Source organism: Corvus kubaryi, unplaced genomic scaffold, assembly GCF_017639235.1.
Source record: "Corvus kubaryi isolate FWS band 111438036 unplaced genomic scaffold, C.kubaryi_AGA036_p1.0 123, whole genome shotgun sequence".
NCBI classification, from domain to species: domain Eukaryota; kingdom Metazoa; phylum Chordata; class Aves; order Passeriformes; family Corvidae; genus Corvus; species Corvus kubaryi.
The window spans coordinates 293,676-313,880 of NW_024580658.1; the positions used below are offsets into that span (position 1 = coordinate 293,676).

Genomic DNA, 20,205 nt, shown 5'->3' on the forward strand with positions numbered 1-20,205 from the left:
CTCAGGCAAGGCTCAGACCCAGAGTCCTTGCAGCGAGCGGGGGTTCAGGGAGCACAGCCCCTGCATCCCCCGCCGAGCGGACACGGCTCCCGCGGGGCGAGACGGATGCTCCAGGGGCCGGACCCAGGATCACGCATCACCGAGCCCAGGCGGTGCCCTCGCCCCCAGCAGGGGATTAAATCAGCCTCTCCCCGGCCCGAGCGGGATGCTGAGCACAGCAAGGAACTCCCCAGGGAGCCAGCTGCGCCCCTTCCCCCAGTAAGGCGCCGAGCACACGCCAGTGCCGCTTCCAAAAATAAACCCCATAATTAACCTCCCGTTAATTAGAGACAAGTCCGGCCCCGTCCGCCACCCGGCAGAGGCGGGACTCGAACACGCGGCCCCGCCCGCGTGGGGCTGGTGTGACTGACACCGCTTGCAGCCAATCGATCACCGACAGGGACTCCAGGCCCGGCCTCCGCTCGCTGCGACCGCGCGCAGCCAATGAGATGCGGACAACGAGCGCGCCCGCCCCGCTCGGCGGGGCCAAGAGCAGCCGTCGGTCACCGCAGCCAGAGCGAGCGCGTCCGTTTCGAGTGACGGGCAAGGTGGCCAATAGCGAACCGCAGCGGGCGAAACGGACAGGCAGCTTACCCAATGGACAGCCGGCGCTCGAAATCGCAGCCGAGGCAGCCAACCCGTGCGCAGGGGGTGGGGCTCCCCCCGTGGCTTCCGCTCCCGTTGTGTGAGAGGCCGAGTCCCAAACGGCTTCAGCGCCGCTGCCGCCGCCGGGTCTGGGCCGGGACCGGGGGCCGAGCCGGGGTCTCCCTGTTCCCCGCCGCCGCCCCGGGGGCCGAGCCGAGCCTCCCCTGCCGCTCCGGGAGCCGAGCCGAGCCTTCCCCGCTCCTCGACACCCAGGGGGCCGTGCCGTGCCTCCTCCGCTCCCCGTCTCGGGGGCCGCGCTGAGCCTCCCCCCGGCCCGGCCCGCCTCGCCTCTTCGCTTGCTCCAGCCGGATCCTCCCGCAGCCTCTCTGGGCCAGGCCGCGGCCCCCCCGGCCCAGCCATGTCGCTGCACGGGAAGCGGAAGGAGATCTACAAATATGAGGCGCCCTGGACCGTGTACGCCATGAACTGGAGCGTCCGGCCCGACAAGCGGTTCCGCCTGGCGTTGGGGAGCTTCGTAGAGGAGTACAACAACAAGGTGGGCAGCGGTGGGCACAGGGACTGGGGTAGAGCAGGGGTTGACCCTCTTCATCCCGGGGTTGGGGTGGGCGGGGGGCTCCGGGACGCCCGGAGCTGTGCAAAGCCGTCAGGTGCCCCCCGAGGTGCAGGCGCTGGACCAGGTCCAGGCTGGTCTCCTAGCGAGCCCGGAGCTGATGGGACACTGCGGGGCTGCGGCGGGAGGAGCCCTGCGTGCTGCTGGTTTTGGGATAACGCTGCTGCAGGGCTTCTCGTGACCTCTGAGCTCCGGCAGTAAGGATTGTGTTGACTTCAGTCACATATGCTGTGAGTTCTCTGTGGTGTAAAGAGCTGAAAACTAAAGGTATGAGGATGAGATGAGTTTGGATGCTGCTGCCATAGAAATAAAACGAGGTCCCCGGGCTTGGGCATATCTGGCTTTTTGGTCAATATAAAGGAAAATTCATGCCCAGGACTGAAGTTTGTGCATATATATGCATACAGATACAAGTAAGTTCCGCCTCAGTCTGAGGAAGAACTTCTTTCTTTGGAGGGTGGCAGAGCACTGGAACAGGCTGGTCAAGGAACTTGTGGAGTCTCCCTTTCTGGTGACATTCCAAACCTACCTGGACATGTCTGCATCACCTGCTTCAGGTGACCCTGCCTAGGAAGGGGGATTGGACTGGATGAATTTGAGAGTTCCCTCCCAACCCCAGCAATTGTATGATTCTGTGGTGTACAGGGTGTCTGAGACTGTGTTGGAAATGGGCTGTTCTCGTTGTACTTTCTTGCTGTGGAGGACTTCTGTATGATGATAACTTTTTTCATAAGTATATAAACCACTTTTCAGTGATTCCTGGGTACTTTTCCCGGAGAACAGGGGTGTACTGAGGCATGAGATTGTATCTTCATTGTTTCCCTGCAGAGTGTAAGTGGAGAATGTCACGCAGGTAATGGAGACTGTGTGTTCATTTCTCAGAACACATGTGCAGTCACTTCTGGACAGACTTCAAGGTGCTAGTCTGGTATAAGGAATTTGTAGAAATAGAAGAGAGATGAGGAGATGGATGAAGTTACAGAGCATCCTGAGATTTCTCTGAAACTGAAGGTTTGCCAGTAGAGCTTGGTGTGTTTATAGCATGTAGCTTTGTAGCCTTGTCAAGGTGTTTAATGGAGATTGTGGAAAATACTGTCAAAAAGTTGGTGTTGGGGATAGGGCTCTGTGCAAGGGTGTGGTGACAGGGGTGACATCTCTTAGAGTGGTTAGATCCCTGCCCTTGCAGCAGTCCTAGACATGGTGTTTTGCCGAGCACGTTGTAGTTCAGGCACTGTGAGCTCTGTGTGAGAGCTGTCTCCTTTTCCTGGAGAGTGTTGTGCTTCTGGGAATGCTGCTGGGGACAGGCAGGGCCTGAGCTTGAAAACTTCCAATTTGTTTAAAGACCAACTTGAAAATGTTTTTGTAGTCCGTACTCTGAGAAGGTAAAATAGCAAATTGCTAACAGTTGTTGTTTAGAGGCGGCACAATTGATTAATAAGGGGCTATACATTTACGTTGCCTATACCTCTTTAAGTTTGGAGCATTCCCTGGGGTTGCTCTCAGTTACAGTGTGGTCAGATCTGCTTTTCAGTTCAAGCTTCCAGTGTAAAGCCACCAAGTCAACTCCTCTCTTCTACCCTTTACACTCACAGTTGTTGCAGACAGAAATTGTGTAGGACTATGTAAATTATCACTGTCTGTAAATATTACCCAGGGCTTCTCTTGGCCTCTGAGCTCCAGGAATAGTGGTTCTGTTGACTTCAGTCCATGTAAGCACCACGTGCTGTGAGATCTGTGTAGTGTAAAGAGCTGGAAACTAATTGTATTAGGATGAGAAAAGTCTGGATGCTGCTGCTGCTGTAAAAATAAAGATGATATATGATTAAAAATTAAACCTGTACAATCAGTGCAGTGAAATATAACCTTAATTTGTGTCTCTGATATTTCAGAGTGATTTTTTTATATTTTTGTTGTCTTGTTTGGTGCTTTTTGTAGGAAGACAGTTAACAGAGAGCTGTCTTGGCTAATTGCGAGTGTTATTGCTCAGAGAATTGATGTTGTCCCTTTTGCTTTGGGGACCAGAATACTCTTGGGAGTATTAAAACGGTATCTGCACTGTTTTAGTGGTGCCTTACTATGACTCTCTCAGCTGTGCTGAGCCCTTTAGAGGGTGGTGAAACATTCAGGGAATAGTTTCACGCTCCAGATTGGAAACCCTTGGACAGGTCCTGTAAAACTGTGCTACCTGCGCACTTGTTGGAAACTCTTCCAGCTCCTGTCCGTGAACATGGTATAACCAAAGGAGCAAAGGGGAAAAGCAGAGGTTCCCATTTAAATAGTCCATGATACTGTACAGCAAAGGGCCTGGAGCAGTGGAGTTTTTAGCCTGACTTCTGGAGTTAACAAATATAAGATTTTTTTTACAGAGTATATGTGTAGTCTTTTTCTTCTGCATATAATTTGTCCTTCATGGTTGAGATGTTTTATATTGCAGCTTCTATCATCAAAACACACTTATAGGTACAGTTTGCACTAATTAAAAGGATAACGAAAACTGATTTTCATTTTGGCTTTCTCTTTACACTCACAATCTTTGCACTCTCCGAGGTTTCTGACAAGGTCCTGGTAACATTTCTGTTCCTGATATTGCAATGGTTTGTTCCAAATAATTGGCTTTCTTTCAATAGTAACAAAAATGGTCTGGAATAGTATAGTTTGCTTAAAGTCCAACTAAATAAGTGGATATACCTTTTCCTTATTAATCGTTTAGGATTTCTTTTAAAAAGACTCAATGCCCAAGTGTTGGTTGCAGAAGTGCTTACTGGGAGGGAATTGAGGTGAAAGAGTGGGAGATTTTTGTCTCATTTCTCTCTAATTTTCTGTTTCTGTAGAAATTACCAGCATTTGAAGTACTATAGGTTACATGAACTGTCTGTTTACACCTCTCTTGTGGGGAACTCAAACCTCTTGGCTGCCAGACCCTAATTTACTGTGGTCCCCAGTTCCCAGACACCTCTAACCCTGTCAGCCATCACACTAATGTGCTCTGTGGCACAGACTGAAGCTGGTTGCCAAGACCTGTTTGAACCCCAAAGGAGTTTTGTTTCAGCTTGTATACCTTCACTGATCAAATCACTGCTATGAGAAGAGAGATGCCTTGCTCTGGTTGGAAGAATTAAATAATTTGAGGTGGTGTTTCTTAAACTTCTTGGATTGGAAAGCTGCGGTCAGCCTTTGTACTCCCTCATGGATCAGTGTCATGATGGGAGGGAACAGTGTTCATAGGTCTTAGTTTAAAATATGCTCCACATGCTCCTGGCTGTGGCTTCATGGATCAGGAGCAATCTGTGGAAAACACCAGGAAAGGCTGATTTTTGGGATCTCTCTGCAAGACGAAACTGGAATCCAGTTTAGGAGACAGTAGAGGTTGTGCCGTACACGGCTCGCTCCCGTCACTGGAGCAGACGGACAGGTTCTGACCAGGAGCTTCCCAGATTTCCACCTCCTCCCTCAGACAGAGAGTGTTCAGGGCAGTTGTTTTGCCAGAAGGTCATTTGTTCTGTAAGATCTAGCACTGCAAAGAAAAATTGATTGCACGGTGAAGATTAATTGGTGCTGTGACATCTTTCTGATTGTACATGACCCTAAAATAATTGTGAAATGTCATTTTGGATAGTTACTAATTAGATAGAGGGTTGTGGTTTTGGGGGGTTTTAAGCTGCTGTTCCTCCAACCATGTAAGAAAAAGAAGCTGTTACCAAATTCTGCATCGTTTAGCTATGTCTGATTCTTTTGGATCATGCTGGAGACAGGATTTTTTTTAGAAGTTAAGGAATGCTGATTAAAGGCACTTCTTTACTGACATGCACTGTTGCAATTATCCTTTATGTTGATAAATGCTTGGATTATAATATGCTAAAATTAGATGTGGATTTTCCTATCTTGAGGTGTTGGAGAAACAAACAAATATTTAGCATTCCTAGCTACTGGCATGGCATAATCACAAAACTAGTTGAGATTGAACACGCTGATCCTCATTTTCTCACTGGAAAGACTTACAGGGAGATGTAGAATGGTTCAGTTTGTATCCAGACTGACAGGTACTTTTCCACAGGCATCACCTCAGTCTTACCTGGGCTGGACCTCAGACACTCCTTCGTGCAGCAGCATTCTTGCCTCACTTGCAAAAGGGAGAGACAGGGCTCTGTTATAATCGGCATCCTGGAAATAATTCCATGTTCCATCCCCTCATGTTCAGCCTGCACAAGAGGATGAGTAGAGGGGTTCTTGTAATGACTGTGTGTGATCGAGTCCGAAAAGAAGAGTCCCAGCTTTGAATCTGCTGAACTTGGAAAGAACAGAGCTTCTCAAGCATTCCTTCTGCTCCGGAGTCCAGGCAGAGCGGTGTCTCCTGCTCGGAGTTACCGCCAGCTGCTCCAGCGCCGAAGGCTGTGCAGGCACCTGAGCTGCAGCAGTGGCAGGAGTTCTGCTGACCATAATACAGTTTCTGTTCTCTAACCCAGCCTGCACCTAAACATGTCAAAGAGCAGAGATACTGGATTGCTGAATTGCTTCATCTTTAGGTCTGAGAAGGGGTTAAATGTGAATATGAAGTGCAGGAATATTTACATTAAACCAGTGAAAGGGGATCCTTTGCTGTTTGAGATTTGCTTCTGGTGATGAGGATGTTGATTGCTTTGTGTAGGATTAATACACTCATGTTGAGTGGAAAACAGCATAAGCAAAGTTGAAATGATTAGAGGTTATTTGTCTTCTGATCCTAACCTTGCCACAAGATTTTCTATCACCAAGGACAATTTGCTTCCTTTGTAAAATCCGCTTAGTATTTCTGATCCCTAAAGGAGTTAGAAAGCTATTTGTCAATCACTTCAGAAGTCTGGGAGATTTTTGACTGATTTATACTACAGTATGAAGGATAATAAGGAGTAGTTGTAATAAAGAGAGGGCGTGATGGACTGTATTTCAGTTTTTGGAAGCATACTTGGTTGCATCTTTTAGTATTTGTTATGGGGTGGAAAGAATGGAGCTTCTCATTGTTGGGGGACAAGGTTTGCATTTAAGAGCGTCTCTAAATGAGCTCATAAAACTGCAAAGTAATTAGATTTTAACATCCACTGAAGCATTTGTTGGTTTTGTGTTATGGGGGAAAAATGTGATAGATTTCCCATCTAGTTGAAATGTGTAGTTTATTAGACAAATTGCTTATCCCAGGATAAGCATGAATTTTGGATTTTTTCAGATAAACATCTTAGAAAAAATCCATTAAGCTACTATTCCCAGGAGGCAGCTGCTGTGTGGAAAGTACTAGGAAGTTCCTACTGTGAGCAGCTTACAAACTAATTGTAGTGAGTCGTCCCCATAATGTTTGTGTTTGAGCAGCATTTCACACAGTGGGACTTTCATCCTGTTTGTGTCCTGTAGTCACTGCAGGTTAAACAAGTCCTCCCAGCACCTTTTGTTCTCTGAACACTTTCTGACGTGTCAATATTTTTCTAATAACATCATGTCTGGGACTTCAAGCATTACTTCAGGTATTGTCATGACCAGGCTGTGTGGAGATAGTTTCTTGTTTGCTCTGTTTTGCATCACTCTTGCAACGGGGCAAGTTTAGCCCTTCTCCCAGTCGCATCACTGTGCAAAAATACTCATTTGGAGCTCAGTTACCTAGAATCTTGCAGCAGACCTGCTTTCTTGGCCTGTTCACACAAAACATTTGAATAACCCTCTTAGCTTCCCAATATATATATATTTTTTTTTTTTAAGTTTGAATTCTGTTTTACCTTCTTCCTCCCTCATATGACTGATCTATGAGTCTTTCATGCACTTGTGACAGAACATTTTGGGTCACGTGGTGCTGAAAAAGCTTGCCAGCTACCTGGTGTGATCTATCACAGTCTGCAAGGTTATGGCCAAGAATTCCCTAATATGCACTTTAATTGTGCAAACTACAGCTCGTTTTGCTCTCTGAAGATGACATTGTCAGTATCGGTTCAGTTAAGGATGAGTTCGAATAATGTTTGTGCAGTTTAAGTCTGTGATTTAAACTGGGCTTTGCAATGTGGAAAAAAAAGGGTGGTCTTTAATCCTTTAGGATTGAATTTCGGTTCATTTGGGATCATCTCTTCAAATCAAAGCGGTGTGGTGATTATGGATACTTCACTTATGTGCCCCAGCAATGCTTTAAGGATTTCTCATTTCATTAACATGATGATCCTTTTATATTGTCCTTGAGGTGACAGAGGATGTCTTGAAACACACTCAGTCTTAATGCTATCATTAGAAATGGGTATTTTGATAAAATGCTTTCTTTTAAATATGGTTTCTCACAGGTGCAGCTTGTTGGTTTGGATGAAGAGAGCTCAGAATTCATTTGCAGGAACACTTTTGATCACCCCTACCCCACCACAAAGCTGATGTGGATCCCAGACACCAAGGGAGTCTACCCAGACCTGTTGGCCACCAGCGGTGACTACCTGCGAGTGTGGAGAGTGAGTAAATCCTCCCTAGGAAAAGATGAACCATGACATGAATTGTGTTACATATTGATCTCTTTTTCACTCGAGACAAGATTTTCTTCACTGCAATAATGTGACTATATGAAGACTATAGGAGAAGCAGAATTATCATGGTAATTGCTGTCTTTATCAGCTTATTGAAAATGGAATTGGTGGTTGTGTTTTCCAGAGCTGTAGGATATAAAGCTGAGAGGAAAGAAACCTGGGATTAACTCCTAATGTTTTGTGCTAGTGGAACAAGTCAGTTGATGTTGCTTTTTAAGTCAGACGTTTCATTTTCTCTAAAGGTGGGTGAAACTGAGACCCGTCTGGAGTGTTTGCTGAACAACAACAAGAACTCGGATTTTTGTGCTCCACTGACATCATTTGACTGGAATGAAGTGGATCCTTACTTGTTAGGTGAGACTGACAAAACGTTATGTTTTTGGCACACTTTTGAGTTTAGTCTGATGAAGTCTGGGCTGTAACTGCTGCTGTGTCACATCATGTCCACTGGTTAATCTGATAATTAACCACAGACTGCTGCATCGTAGAAACTGCTGTTGTTTTATATTTAAAAATAAAAACAATCATCTCATGGAGACTTTTTTTTTTCATTGAAAGGTGCCCTGTCCAGTGCAGAATGGGTCACTCAAGTTGGGCGAGGGACATTTGGGGATAGGGAGTCTTGGCCTTCAGGGCTGGTGAGCTGTTGTTACAGTGCTGAGTAAGGATGTGCATCAGCTCTGTGACTTATTTTAGAGTGTTCTGGAGTGGATATAAAACTGCACTGAGCTGTGTGTTTTGTGAAGCCATTTCAGCAGCAGGAGGAGAGCCAGGAGTCCTTAACTCAGTTGGAGGAGGGGGCTGAACGCTTAAGGTTTAATTGTAGCCTACAGGACAAATTGTGAATCCAAGATGACTGATCCAGAGGTTCGTTTCCCAGAAGAGAACAGCCATTTATGTCAGGGGGATTTGCCTAGAGATTAACAGTGATAATATGTCTTAGTAATTATTTACTACATTATTTTTTGTGTGTGTGTGTTACATCTCTCATCTCTTAAGAGCTTTACTGCTAACCCCACCTTCAGTCCACAGCAACAATCAATTAATAATAACACGCCATCGCAACGCTGATTGAATTTGGGGTTTTGCAGGCACGAGAGCTGTACAGGATGGGACAGTTATCTCAGAGTTGCATCAGGCTTCTGAGTAGATTGAAGCAGACATGAGCTATTTACACTTCATTCCTGTGTGGAAGGCTATTTCTGCAGCTAAAAGGTTTGGGTCATTTAAATGCATGGAAGACTGCTGGCTGTTTGACATTCTTGATTTTATTCTATACTGTTCTATTTTGATCTGTAGATGTTGGGGGATGTTACATCAACCCAGGAAATTATTAAATCATTTGTGACAGTATTAATTTTGCTAATAGAAGTGATTTTGTTTCAGGTACCTCTAGTATTGACACAACCTGCACTATTTGGGGTCTGGAGACAGGACAGGTTCTGGGAAGAGTAAATTTGGTGTCTGGCCACGTGAAGACCCAGCTTATTGCACATGACAAAGAGGTGATGGGGGATTTTGATTGTTTATATTGCATCTTTTTAAAGCAGTAGAAAAGGAGCAGAACTTTTCCATTTTCCTCCTTTTTTCTTGAACAATCTAATGATTCAAAAAGATCATTTATGTAAGTTTGCATACAGTTTTTCTAAGATTATATTCAGTTTTGAGTACCTAAATACTGTTGGCTATCAAAACAATTCTTTTTACTCATCATAGACTCTTGACTTAAGAACATGCTTGTTTTACCAGATTGTGCTCCAGAATATTGTAGAAAAATGAGGTAAAACATCAAATTAGACTTGAAATCAACCAGATATCAAAGGCAATAAACAGCTTGCAAAATTCTTTCCATTTAACATTTTACTTTTCAATGTAAAAATCCCCAAGTCTGGAAAATCGGTATGTTTTAGTTTCAGTGAGCGATACTATAATTACATAAACATGTATTTCCTCCTTTTGGCAAGTGTAATAACTGAACAGTTGCAGGGAACATCAAGTATTTGAGAGACGATGTGACAGTGCAGCGTGCTGTCCCCGCCGGCGCTGCGCGGGGTGGAGCTGAGGCTGTGCTTTGTGCAGGTTTACGACATCGCCTTCAGCCGCGCAGGCGGGGGCAGGGACATGTTCGCCTCGGTGGGGGCCGATGGCTCAGTGAGGATGTTCGACCTCCGCCACCTGGAGCACAGCACCATCATCTACGAGGACCCCCAGCACCACCCGCTGCTGCGTCTCTGCTGGAACAAACAGGATCCCAACTATCTGGCTACGATGGCCATGGATGGGATGGAGGTAATGCAGCAGCTCATCTCCCCTCGGTGCTGTTGGGGATTTTCTGGGGGAGGTGGCTTGGTGCTAATTTATAGCCGGGTATTGTAAGGTCAGGGGCAGTGTCAGTACCCGAGGTATGATTAAAGACCGGTTCTTAGTGCACCAAGGAGTTAAAGAAGTGACCTTGGCATAATAAACTTGAGCTTTGTGGCTTGTATATATTTCAGCTGATTTTTAAGAGGAGTCTGTGAGCAGCTGGGCAATAATTTTCACATAAAATCTTAACTGCAGGTGTTTTAGTCACCTTGTTCTTTCCCAGTTCAGTTTTAGTTTGTTACCGGGGCTGCTTCAGGGAAGCACAATTTGTTTGCCACTGTGGCCTAACTCACAAGCACCTTGTGAGGTCTGAGTTCTTTGGAGATACAACATACTGACCAACTGGAAGCTGTTCTTTAGGAGCAGGGCTTGCTTGCCAACCACATCCTTTAGGAAAGAGCCATGTTTATAGCCTTACCTCAAAATATTTAGTATTTTGAAGAAATTAATTTTTAAAAATGCAATTCATTAACGTAGCTGGGTTTTCTTTCTGAAGGTTGTGATTCTAGATGTCAGAGTTCCCTGCACCCCTGTTGCCAGGTTAAACAACCACAGAGCATGTGTAAATGGAATTGCCTGGGCACCTCACTCTTCTTGCCACATCTGTACAGCAGGTAAGTGTGACCTACAGGGGAATCTCAGAGTCTTCTGCTGCATTTGCAAAATCCTCTTCATCCTAAAGTTTATGCAGTTCTCTGCCTTTGCTAAAGAATACTTGAAGTTTAGCAGCCCTTTATTAGTGACTTTCCTAAAATGTTACAGAAATAGACACCTACTAGAGTTTATTGTGTGGAAATGATGAGCCCAGTACCCAAACTGTGCATCAGCTCTGGCTAAGCTGTGTTATTTTAAGGCTTCTTAGCTTTTTTGCAACCCAGTTCTTAAATGTTTTTCTACTGTTAGGAGTTCCACTGGTCATTTGTTTATCAGCTCTGTCCTGGGTAATGTATAATGATCCAAGTTTATTTTGTTGGAGCATAATTGTGTTGTTGTAACTGGCTTGAATATGGATCAGGACTGGAACAGCCATATCTTTTCTGGCTCCTTAGGCTATAGGCCTGTAGTTGGCACGTATGGGGATACAGTTATACTCTGACTGTACTTGCATTTCTTGTCTCTGTGCAGCGGATGATCACCAGGCTCTCATCTGGGACATCCAGCAAATGCCTCGTGCCATTGAGGACCCGATCCTGGCCTACACAGCTGAGGGAGAGATCAACAATGTACAGTGGGCATCCACCCAGCCAGACTGGATAGCCATCTGCTACAACAACTGCCTGGAGATCCTCAGAGTCTAACTTTTCTGCTTCATGCACAGTGAGGCAGGGCTGTGTCATTCCCCCTCCCCTCTAAAGTAAGAACACCACCAGTCAAGTGGCCAGTATCTGTTGTTGCTTTGCATCTACTGTTACAAGAAACTGTTACAAGAATCGATGGCAGGGGTCTCCTGTCTCTCAAGACTCTAAAATGCAGAGACGTGCTGAGCCTCTTGAACCTTCTGGGTTCTGGTTTTCTTGTTGAATTCTTTTTCCCTCGGTAAAAGTTCTGTATATTTGTTTGTTGACTGTATTAATAAGCTTGCAGGCTTTTAAGTTGCTGCATATGTCCATGTGTTTGTCAGCCAGCTGAGGCAGCACATCAACCAGTTTAATAGATGCAGGTGCAAAACAAGGTGGGGGGAAAAAGACGATGATGTTAACAGCCACCTTGGCAGGAATCTTTATCATTCCTGTTGTTGCTGCCTCTAAACTGTTTAAACGTTTGTATGTTTTTTATATATTGGGCTAACTTTCTATTGAGTAAGGTTTTTCTCCCTAATTCTTACTTTTGATATGTGATCCACTTCCATATGTCCAAAGCAGGACCTGTTCAAGGATACAAACCGCAGTAACACTGCAGGCTCCCTGGCAGTAAAGGCCTGCCAGAATTAACTGTTGCCTTGGCTCCCTGTATCTGGTGTCCTGGGCAGAATTTTCTGGTGCTGTGAAGTACAAGTACTTGTTGCACAATTTCTTTACACTTTTCTGATGCTCAAGGCAGTTGTTACTATGGTAGGTCTTTTTAAATTCTAACTGAATCTGTGTGTATGCTGCAGTCACGTTAGCAAACAGAGCAGTGATAGGTTGAGAAAGAAGATACATGCATGACGTGAGCTCCCAGGAGGTAAACAACTCCTGAAAAAATGTATTTGTAATGGACTTGGGATTGACACTTCCAATCAAATTACTTCCCCTCGTTATCTAAATCAAAATAAAATGGTTTCACACTTTCTAGCTTGCTTGATTGGCAAATAACATGAGCAAGATTTTGTGGTTAGGCTGTACTTTGGAGGTTGTGTTTGGACTGTGTTCCTGGGAGGTCTTGAAGGGAGTGCAAAGCAATCTTTTTGTGAAGTGTATTTGCTTTTGTCAGGTCTTGTTGAATGAAAGAGACAAGTCAGAAGAGCTGGTCTGCTATCCAAAAGAAAGCTGGTTGTTTGAAAGAAATTACTCCCTAATGCAATGCACAAAGGTGGATTTAGAAGGAAAGAAACTGTGCCATTGAGGCCAAGGTTCGGGACTTGTCATCCTCCTGACTTTGGGGGATGTCCCAGAGGGCTTCTGTTTGGAACAGTGGATCACTCTACAGTAATACTGTTCGATGAAAGCTGACTGGATTAGGCAAGATAAAAATCTTTGTTGAAGTCTTACTGTAACACAGGTCCTGTGCTGAAGGCTCTGCAGTGCTCTCCAATGAAGACATGACAGCCAGAGCTGGTCTGGAAGGGTGTGCAGCCCAGTTTCCACGTAAATGTCAGAAACCATCAAAATTCTTTCCACCTAATGAGTATTCACCTGCAACTGGAGGCAGTTTATAAATAGTAGGACACTGGCAAACTTGGATCTTGTCAGTCTATGCAGGAAAGGCAAGTTGGGAAAGCAATTGCTGTGGAACAGTGAAGCTGACATGAGAACACTGTCAAATACAGAACAGAATCTGCAAAGCTTTGTCATTCTGGACGTAGAGAAATACTCTTCTGCAGGCTGCTTCTCACCGTGGAGCTCAGAAAAGCATTGCCTCAGGAATTTGATAGGAATTCATTAGGGACAGCTTTATTCCATCACTCCTTTTGATAGCAGAGAACCAAGAGACTCTAACACTGTTCAAGCTGATGTTTTGTCAGCGGCACTCTGTTCAGTTGTGGAATTTCTGACAAAGCTTGATTTGACTTGAAGGTCAATTTTTCTTATTAGCAGCAGTACTGAGAGTAGTGTGTTCCACAGACAGGCTTTAGCTAGACATCAGAGCTGTGTTAGCCAAACAATTAGTTACCACTTTTTACAACAGCACTTCGTCTGAAACTGGAAAAAACTTCTGCAGAATGAAGTGAAAATTGGGGTTTTCATAGCAGGAGCAGCTAATGGCATTCACAGCTTTAGGAGTCATTTGAAATACATTCACAGGCTTGTCATGCTCTGTTTAATTACAAATGGCAGGCCAAACATGCTGTTACTAAGAGGGAATTACGTGCAATGTTAGCACTTTCTATGTCCCCTTTTTGCTTCAAAGTTTATTCCTGTACAGATGGCACAAGTCAAAGATGAACACTAAGATGATGAGAACAGAGCTTGTATAAAGGGATTCATAGTCTGAATAGCCAGGTAGCTTCTGCTTCTGTTGGAAAGTAATCCTGTTAGGGACCTGAAAGAGGATCCAGTGTCAGTTCTTCCATCCATAAAACTGCTTGAAGTCTATTTGTGGAATTGTGTGCTTATTCCAAACGCATCAAAGGCAAGTGAAGGAATCTTGGAGGCTCCAGTGGATTCTAAATAAAGTCTCTATCCTGTTTGTTTAGCCAGTTGGGATACCTTCTGGATCTACAGCATATTGCTTTGGGCATAATCCATGGTCATTCTTCACATGAAATTACATTTTTTAAATCACTAGAGACTGTTTTGGCACAGGGACATGATACTTAAAATAACTTCAGAGAAGTCACTTGAAAGGTTAATGAGTGACAAGACATGAAAATCCTCATGGGCGAGATGTTCTGTAGTGCAAATGGCACTTCCATATAGACAAGGAAGGGAAAGACTTTGGTGCCCTTTTGCCAGCAGCTGCTGACCCAGTGACAGGGAGGGAATGCTCTGCTCAGTGGGCTGGGTTCATCTGCAAGATAAAACAAACCCTGACACTTGTCACTGGAGCCTGTGAATTGAAATATACAGTTCATCACATTTCACCTGCTTGGCATTCAATTATATTGGGTGTAGAGCCCCCATAAGCACTATTTTTCCCCAAAGTTCATTAAAAGAAATACTTTGATATTTAATTTCTGTTATTTGGTGCTTACTGCACAAGCAGAGAATGCAGAATAACTGCTTGCAAATACCTCATGTTTTTTGAGTAGAAAGTAACATTAAGGGAAGAGTTGAACACAGGTGAGGCAAGCAAAGCAGAAAAGCACGTGCTGTTGTTGGTACAAGCCAGCCTGATTCTGGGACAGAAATACTTCTGAGTTAAGTAGTTCTGTGTCACTTCTCCAGTTGATTAATTCAAGATGCTAAACTATTGTTTGGTTGTTAGGTTCTGTTTAAACCAAGCTTTCCACAGATTCCTACTATTATGTGGGCAACCTGCTGACTCTCAGCCAGGAGCTGCTGATGATGTAAAAGTTGTTAGTGAGGCGGAAACCTCCAGCAAACAGGTTGAATGTTGAATTAGTGTGTAGTGTGCCAACTCTGTGAATTGTCTAAATGAGGGGGGCTATGGTAGCTTGCATCTGTGGGAATTTTACTTGTGTGTGCAGGGATTTAAAAGGTAAGGATTTGAGTGCTTTGACAATCTATTTAGAAAGAAAACACAGTGGTTTCAAATTATATGAAAGGAGACTGATAAAACAGGTTGTTCCTTATGAAACCTTGAAATGTATTTCACGGGGGAGGCATTGCCTCTCATAAGTCAAAGTTAATGATCCTTTCAAAACTTAGCGGTAATTACTCTCCTGAATGTTCTGGATAATAGTAAAAAGATCTATTTTCGCCTGGTGGTGCAATGAGAAGCTGCCTCAGTCTCAAGTGTAGATCATAGCCTGCCGGAGACCAGGTGAGGGGAGGAGTCTGATGTACGGAATTCACAGATGTTCTCGTGCTTGTTGTCAATGTAAATTAAGAGCTGAGTGTGTCAGTTTTGTTCTCTTGCAGATGGCACTTTAACAAGTATATTTTTGGTAAGATGAGGAGGAGAGTCGTCTTTTCCTCAGCCCTTGTAGGGTAGGCATTTGTCTATGTTGTGTAGAAAATGTTAAATATGACCATCACCAAAATGCAAAACTGGGGTCATCGTAGTGGACCCTCACTTGTTTCTACTGAAAGCCAAAAACATGAGCACTTGACAAGACTGTAAATGTTAAACTGAAGCTTCATGTTCTGAAACTGGCACTGTCCTGTGAGGCCAACCCAAGGGATGTAGTGCTGCGTGTCCCCCAGAGAGTCCTCCTTGTTTAGGAGCTTAGTGGTGTTTGGGAATCCTCTTCTTTACCATCGGAACATGATGATGGCAGTGCCGGGTTGGTTGTGTAGGCATGTGCCTGGATTCTTTGGATAACTTAAATTTTGTGAGAGAAAAACTGCAGCTGCTGCCTGTGGATTCACACAGCCTAAAACATTGAACTGGCCAGCTTGTTAGTGGTGTTTTAACTCTTCCCAGACGCACTGGAGAGACAGACAGCAGCATAGGCAAGCTCTGGGCTCAGCAGATTGCACAGTTTCAGTCCCATCAAAGTGCTATAAAGGGTTGAGTTTTCCCACTGCCCATAGCAAAGTGGTCCCACCACCTCAAATGCACGCTGTTACCCTGTCAGGTAATGCAAATGCTCTCTAACTCGTGTTTCCTGCTTTCTACTCTCAGACCAATATTCCAGAGCAAGCCTGTACTTACTGTTCTGTGGACATGGAAAGCAATGAGCAAGGTACTGTCAACTCTGTCCCAGTTTCTCTTGATCTTTGCAGAGAATCCAGGGAATTGTGTGGCACTTACAGAGCACTTTCTGATGCAGCTGTACTTCTCCTGCTTACCCAAGAAGAGTCAGAAATATTTCATTCTTGAGGGTATTGAGGAGAGTTTAGGATGCCCTTGACTCAGTTTGTTTTCAGGAAGAGATCTCCAGAACTTCCAATCAGCACCTTTCACCAGCACTAAAAAGAGCAGTAATTAAAAATGCAGCTAAATACCAGTCACTGAAGGCTCATCTGGTGATTCATGGCAGACACCAGATGCAAAGGCACTTGTGAGCGTTGCTGCTGCCTGTTTCAGGTGACAAGTGTGTCTGCCAAGGACCTCAGTGGCCTTCTGTGCAGCCTCTGATACTCAGCATCAGGCGAGAATTTCCATAGTCATAAAAATAATCAAAATTATCTCAGTGGCTTCCATCAAGTTTGTTTCTTTTCAGGAAATCTAACAAAATGAAGGAAAAAAGCTATTTCCTGAAAAAATATCGTGACCATGTGTAGCTGTAAACCCATGGTCCAGCTCCCATCCTTTGGAGTTCCTTTCCATGTGCAACACGTGCAGCTCCAGCCCCCTCTTAGTGCTGAGGGTGGGTCTGTGGGATCTTAGCAAGGCAGAAAGGCAAGAACCAGAGCAGGCCAAAGTCCCAGTACAGCTGGAAAAAGGTATGTTTTTGACAAGGTATGTTTTTTTGACAACTTGGGAAATAGGAATTACGAAATCTACTATTTAAAAGGAACCTTTTTTTAACCCTTGGGTTGCTAGCAGTGTAAAATGTAATTTAAATCTGTTGCGCCGAAGCATTTTTGTTTCCAGTAGCCGAGTAAGAGATGTTACTTTTAGGTGTGTTTTCCCTTCTGCTCTTCCCATTCACAGTCCCGTTGTGGTAATTTCCTGAAGGTGTAATCTTTGTAGCATGATTGTACAAACATCCATGTGAGATTCCTGACTTCTTGTCCTCACTAAAGTATGTTAAAGCAATAGTAATTTTACTTCTGTCCTTTTCTCCACCTGCAACTTCGCTACTATTCTGTCCTAGAGGAATCCCAGTATCCTGCTATTCAACAGACATATATTGTTGACATGGATAACTGCAGTGTCCCTATATTCCTTTATTTTTATGGAGAAAATATAAAAGGGTTTGTTAATAATGGATTTTAACACCTGAGTCATGGAACCATATTGCTGAAACTCTGTAAATTTTAAGGCAATTTTCTGAACTTGCTTGAAAGTGGAATGTTGCATCCTTTTATGCTATTTCCTGCTTCCTATGTAGTTTTATTCAGATTTTTTAACCTTCTTTCTAAGTTTCGGCCTCCTGTGTATTAGGTACAGTATTTTCTGCCTTTCATACTTTGTAATAAAAATGGAACATTTGTAGATTGACTGCAGTTCACTGTGTCATGAGTGAAAACCTGGGGGGGAACTTCATTTTTTCTGTGTGCAGTTTGTTGCTGTAAGAGGAGGCTGACTGCTTTGCCTTGTCTCTGCAGAGTTGGTGAAGTGTATTGATCCCTCATCCTACAAATACCCAAACCAACTTGGTAATTCCAGCTACTCTTAAGTTGCAAGTTTCCCCAGATAATTACATTATTAGGAACCCAGTCACAACAGAACTTCAACAGAATGGTTAATGCAGCTGTACATTAAATATTTGCTTTCTTAAAAAGCTGCTGGGGGGTCCCTGTATATTCCAGTGTTGTTTCTGCTCATGTTTTCCAACCCTTTGCTTGTTCCCTGCACAACAAATGGGAATTATCTGCTGTGTGGTTTTAAGACAAGGGGAAAAGGGATTTTTTTTTTTTTTTTTTTTTTTTTTTTTTTTTTTTTTTAGAATTCAAATAATTAGTCTCTGAGGGGTTTTGAGTGTAGGCAAAGTGAAGACAAAGCAATTGGGTGCTTCTGTAGCTTTAAGTCTCTCCTGGGCAGGATGACCTCTCTTAAAGGGTGTTTTTTCCACACACTCAGTCACTGCTGTCGTGTCTGGAACTGGGACCAAGAGGCAGATAGGGTGGCAGAGCTTGGAAATTTGTACCTTAGGCCTTGGCAAGCAGGACTGATGACTTCATTAAGTATTTAGATTAACTCCAGTTCGACTAAACGGTTGGATTTCTCTCTAATTCTTTGTGTACTGGCTTTGAAATAAAAGCTTACTAAGCTTCATGATCACAGTGGAAAGAGTTGCCTGCAAAGATGCTGCAATGGGTTTTAAGCTATATATGGACTTTGTGTTAGTAACCCCTGCTCAGAAAAGATGCTTTTTTTCTAAGAACTGTTTGTCTTTTACCCTAGAAATGTATTTGCAGCCTCATAGATTATTTTTCTGCCTGGATCTGTGCTTTGGAGTACTCCAGAGAAACTTTCTCAGCTTCCGCTATGGTGGAAGGAGGCAGCTTGTGCAAATTGAAACGGTGTAAAAAGTGCTGGACTGGTAGATAATGGGTGAAGCAGGTTGCCTGTCAGTGGGGCAAAACAAGTGCCATAAAATGATGTAGGGGAATGCAGGTAGAAAAAAAAGATGAGAGGTTCTCCCTTTTGTAAATATTAAGGAACAGCCAACATCTGGCACAGCTGTCTGGCTCTGTGACCTTGGGCAAGCCCCTGCTCTGATACCACCTGTGAGTGAAAAGCCCATAATTAATCAGTGATCAGTAAATGGCTCGAAAATACTTGAAAGAAAACCTCCATGGTAACACAAGACACAGCAATAGGTGTAGAGAAAAAGTGGTCTCTGAGATTATTCTGAGGCCTGTGACTGGAAGAAGCGCTTAATTTTGAGCTTTTTCATTTGTGCTTTTAGAAACAGTCCAGACTACCAGCTTAGAGGAAGTAATGATCTAAAAACAGATAATATTTTAGAGGTGCTTCGTCCCCTCCCTTCTCTAATTTTGCCATTCCAAAGGCAGAGCAGCTCCTGGGTTTTCAGCAGCTTCAGAGCCCCCTCTGCTGGAGCGCTGTTGGCAGCCGGGCCCGGCCCTGGGCAGCAGCACACGCACAGGTGTGCACACCTGCTCCTGCCGCCTGGCAAAGGCTGCTTCACGCCTGGCTTACAGGACTTGCACGTGATTCATGTCCTCTGCTGGGCGAGAGGTAAACTTGGGCCCACATCTATCCTGTCATGCTGTCCTAGAGTTGGATAGTTGTGATACTGTTCCATTCACTTTGTTTTCAAAGCTGAGGACACAACAAGAAATGGTTAGGAGAGACAAAACAGCCTGGAATCAGTGAGATTACTCTTATATCTGCAGAAGACAGTGCAGAACCCTTTCATGCATCCTTTGAAGATTGGATACCCCATCCCTGGAAGTGTCCAAGGCCAGGTTGGATGGGGTTTGCAGCACCCTGGGACAGTGGCAGGGGGTTGGGCTGAATGGCCTTTGAGGTCCCTTACAACCCAAACCATTCAAGGATTCTCTGGTTCTGTTTACAGGGTTTCTCCTCCTTGCCCCCTTCTGTGGCTGTGGAGTCCCAGATGTAGAATAAGGAAGTTTTGGCATGGGACAAGGCTCAGCCTGGAGCCTGCTCAGCTCCCCCGGAAGGATGTGTCTGCCTAAACAAGAAGGGAAACAGGAAGGAAAGAAGGAATAGTACATCTGATAGCAAGGAAAAGAGGCTCTTTGAGTCAGGTATGCTTCAGAAAATGGAAATACTACCAAAATAGAAAATAAGATGATTGGCATAGTGATTAAGACTAAGAAAAGATGCCAGGAGTTAAATCCCAAAGGTCTAATCCAGACTTCCTGTGTAACTTTTAACAAGTCACTGTCTCTCTGTGCAATGCCCTTAAGTCCCTAAAATAGGGATTACACTTCCTTTTCTTAGTTGATGCTGTGTGACAGCATTAAACAACTAGGCCTTATAAAGTTCCTTTAAAACAAATGGGCTGACTGGAAACATAGGAGCTCCTGGAGAGTCTCTGTGAATATCTTTACTGATGATTTTACATTAAATGGCATCAGACAATCTGAATAAATTCAAGAATTAAGTATGTTCTGCAGTTGCTGTTTACAGGAGTGAAGCTTCTCTGCTGGAAAGCTGCAGCTTTGGTGGAAGGATGTGGGCAATCCAGATGGAAAA

At 44.3% G+C, this 20,205-nt stretch overlaps 1 protein-coding gene across 1 annotated transcript; it reads left to right on the forward strand.

The window, feature by feature from the left end:
• The first annotated feature begins 703 nt into the window (after positions 1-703).
• Positions 704-17,514, forward strand: DCAF7 (DDB1 and CUL4 associated factor 7). Its single transcript, XM_042050956.1, has 7 exons — positions 704-1,180; positions 7,546-7,704; positions 8,019-8,130; positions 9,163-9,281; positions 9,856-10,065; positions 10,637-10,754; positions 11,266-17,514. The coding sequence occupies exons 1-7, from the start codon at positions 1,043-1,045 to the stop codon at positions 11,436-11,438; spliced, it is 1,029 nt and encodes a 342-aa protein (XP_041906890.1). The 5' UTR covers positions 704-1,042; the 3' UTR covers positions 11,439-17,514.
• The last annotated feature ends 2,691 nt before the right edge of the window (positions 17,515-20,205 follow it).

Bases quoted from the DNA above. Each gene is read 5' to 3' on its own strand.
- DCAF7 (XM_042050956.1), top strand. From the start codon at position 1,043: ATGTCGCTGCACGGGAAGCGGAAGGAGATCTACAAATATGAGGCGCCC. The intron at 7,705-8,018 runs GTGAGTAAATCC...TTTTCTCTAAAG, and splicing joins ACTACCTGCGAGTGTGGAGA to GTGGGTGAAACTGAGACCCG. The intron at 10,755-11,265 runs GTAAGTGTGACC...GTCTCTGTGCAG, and splicing joins TTGCCACATCTGTACAGCAG to CGGATGATCACCAGGCTCTC.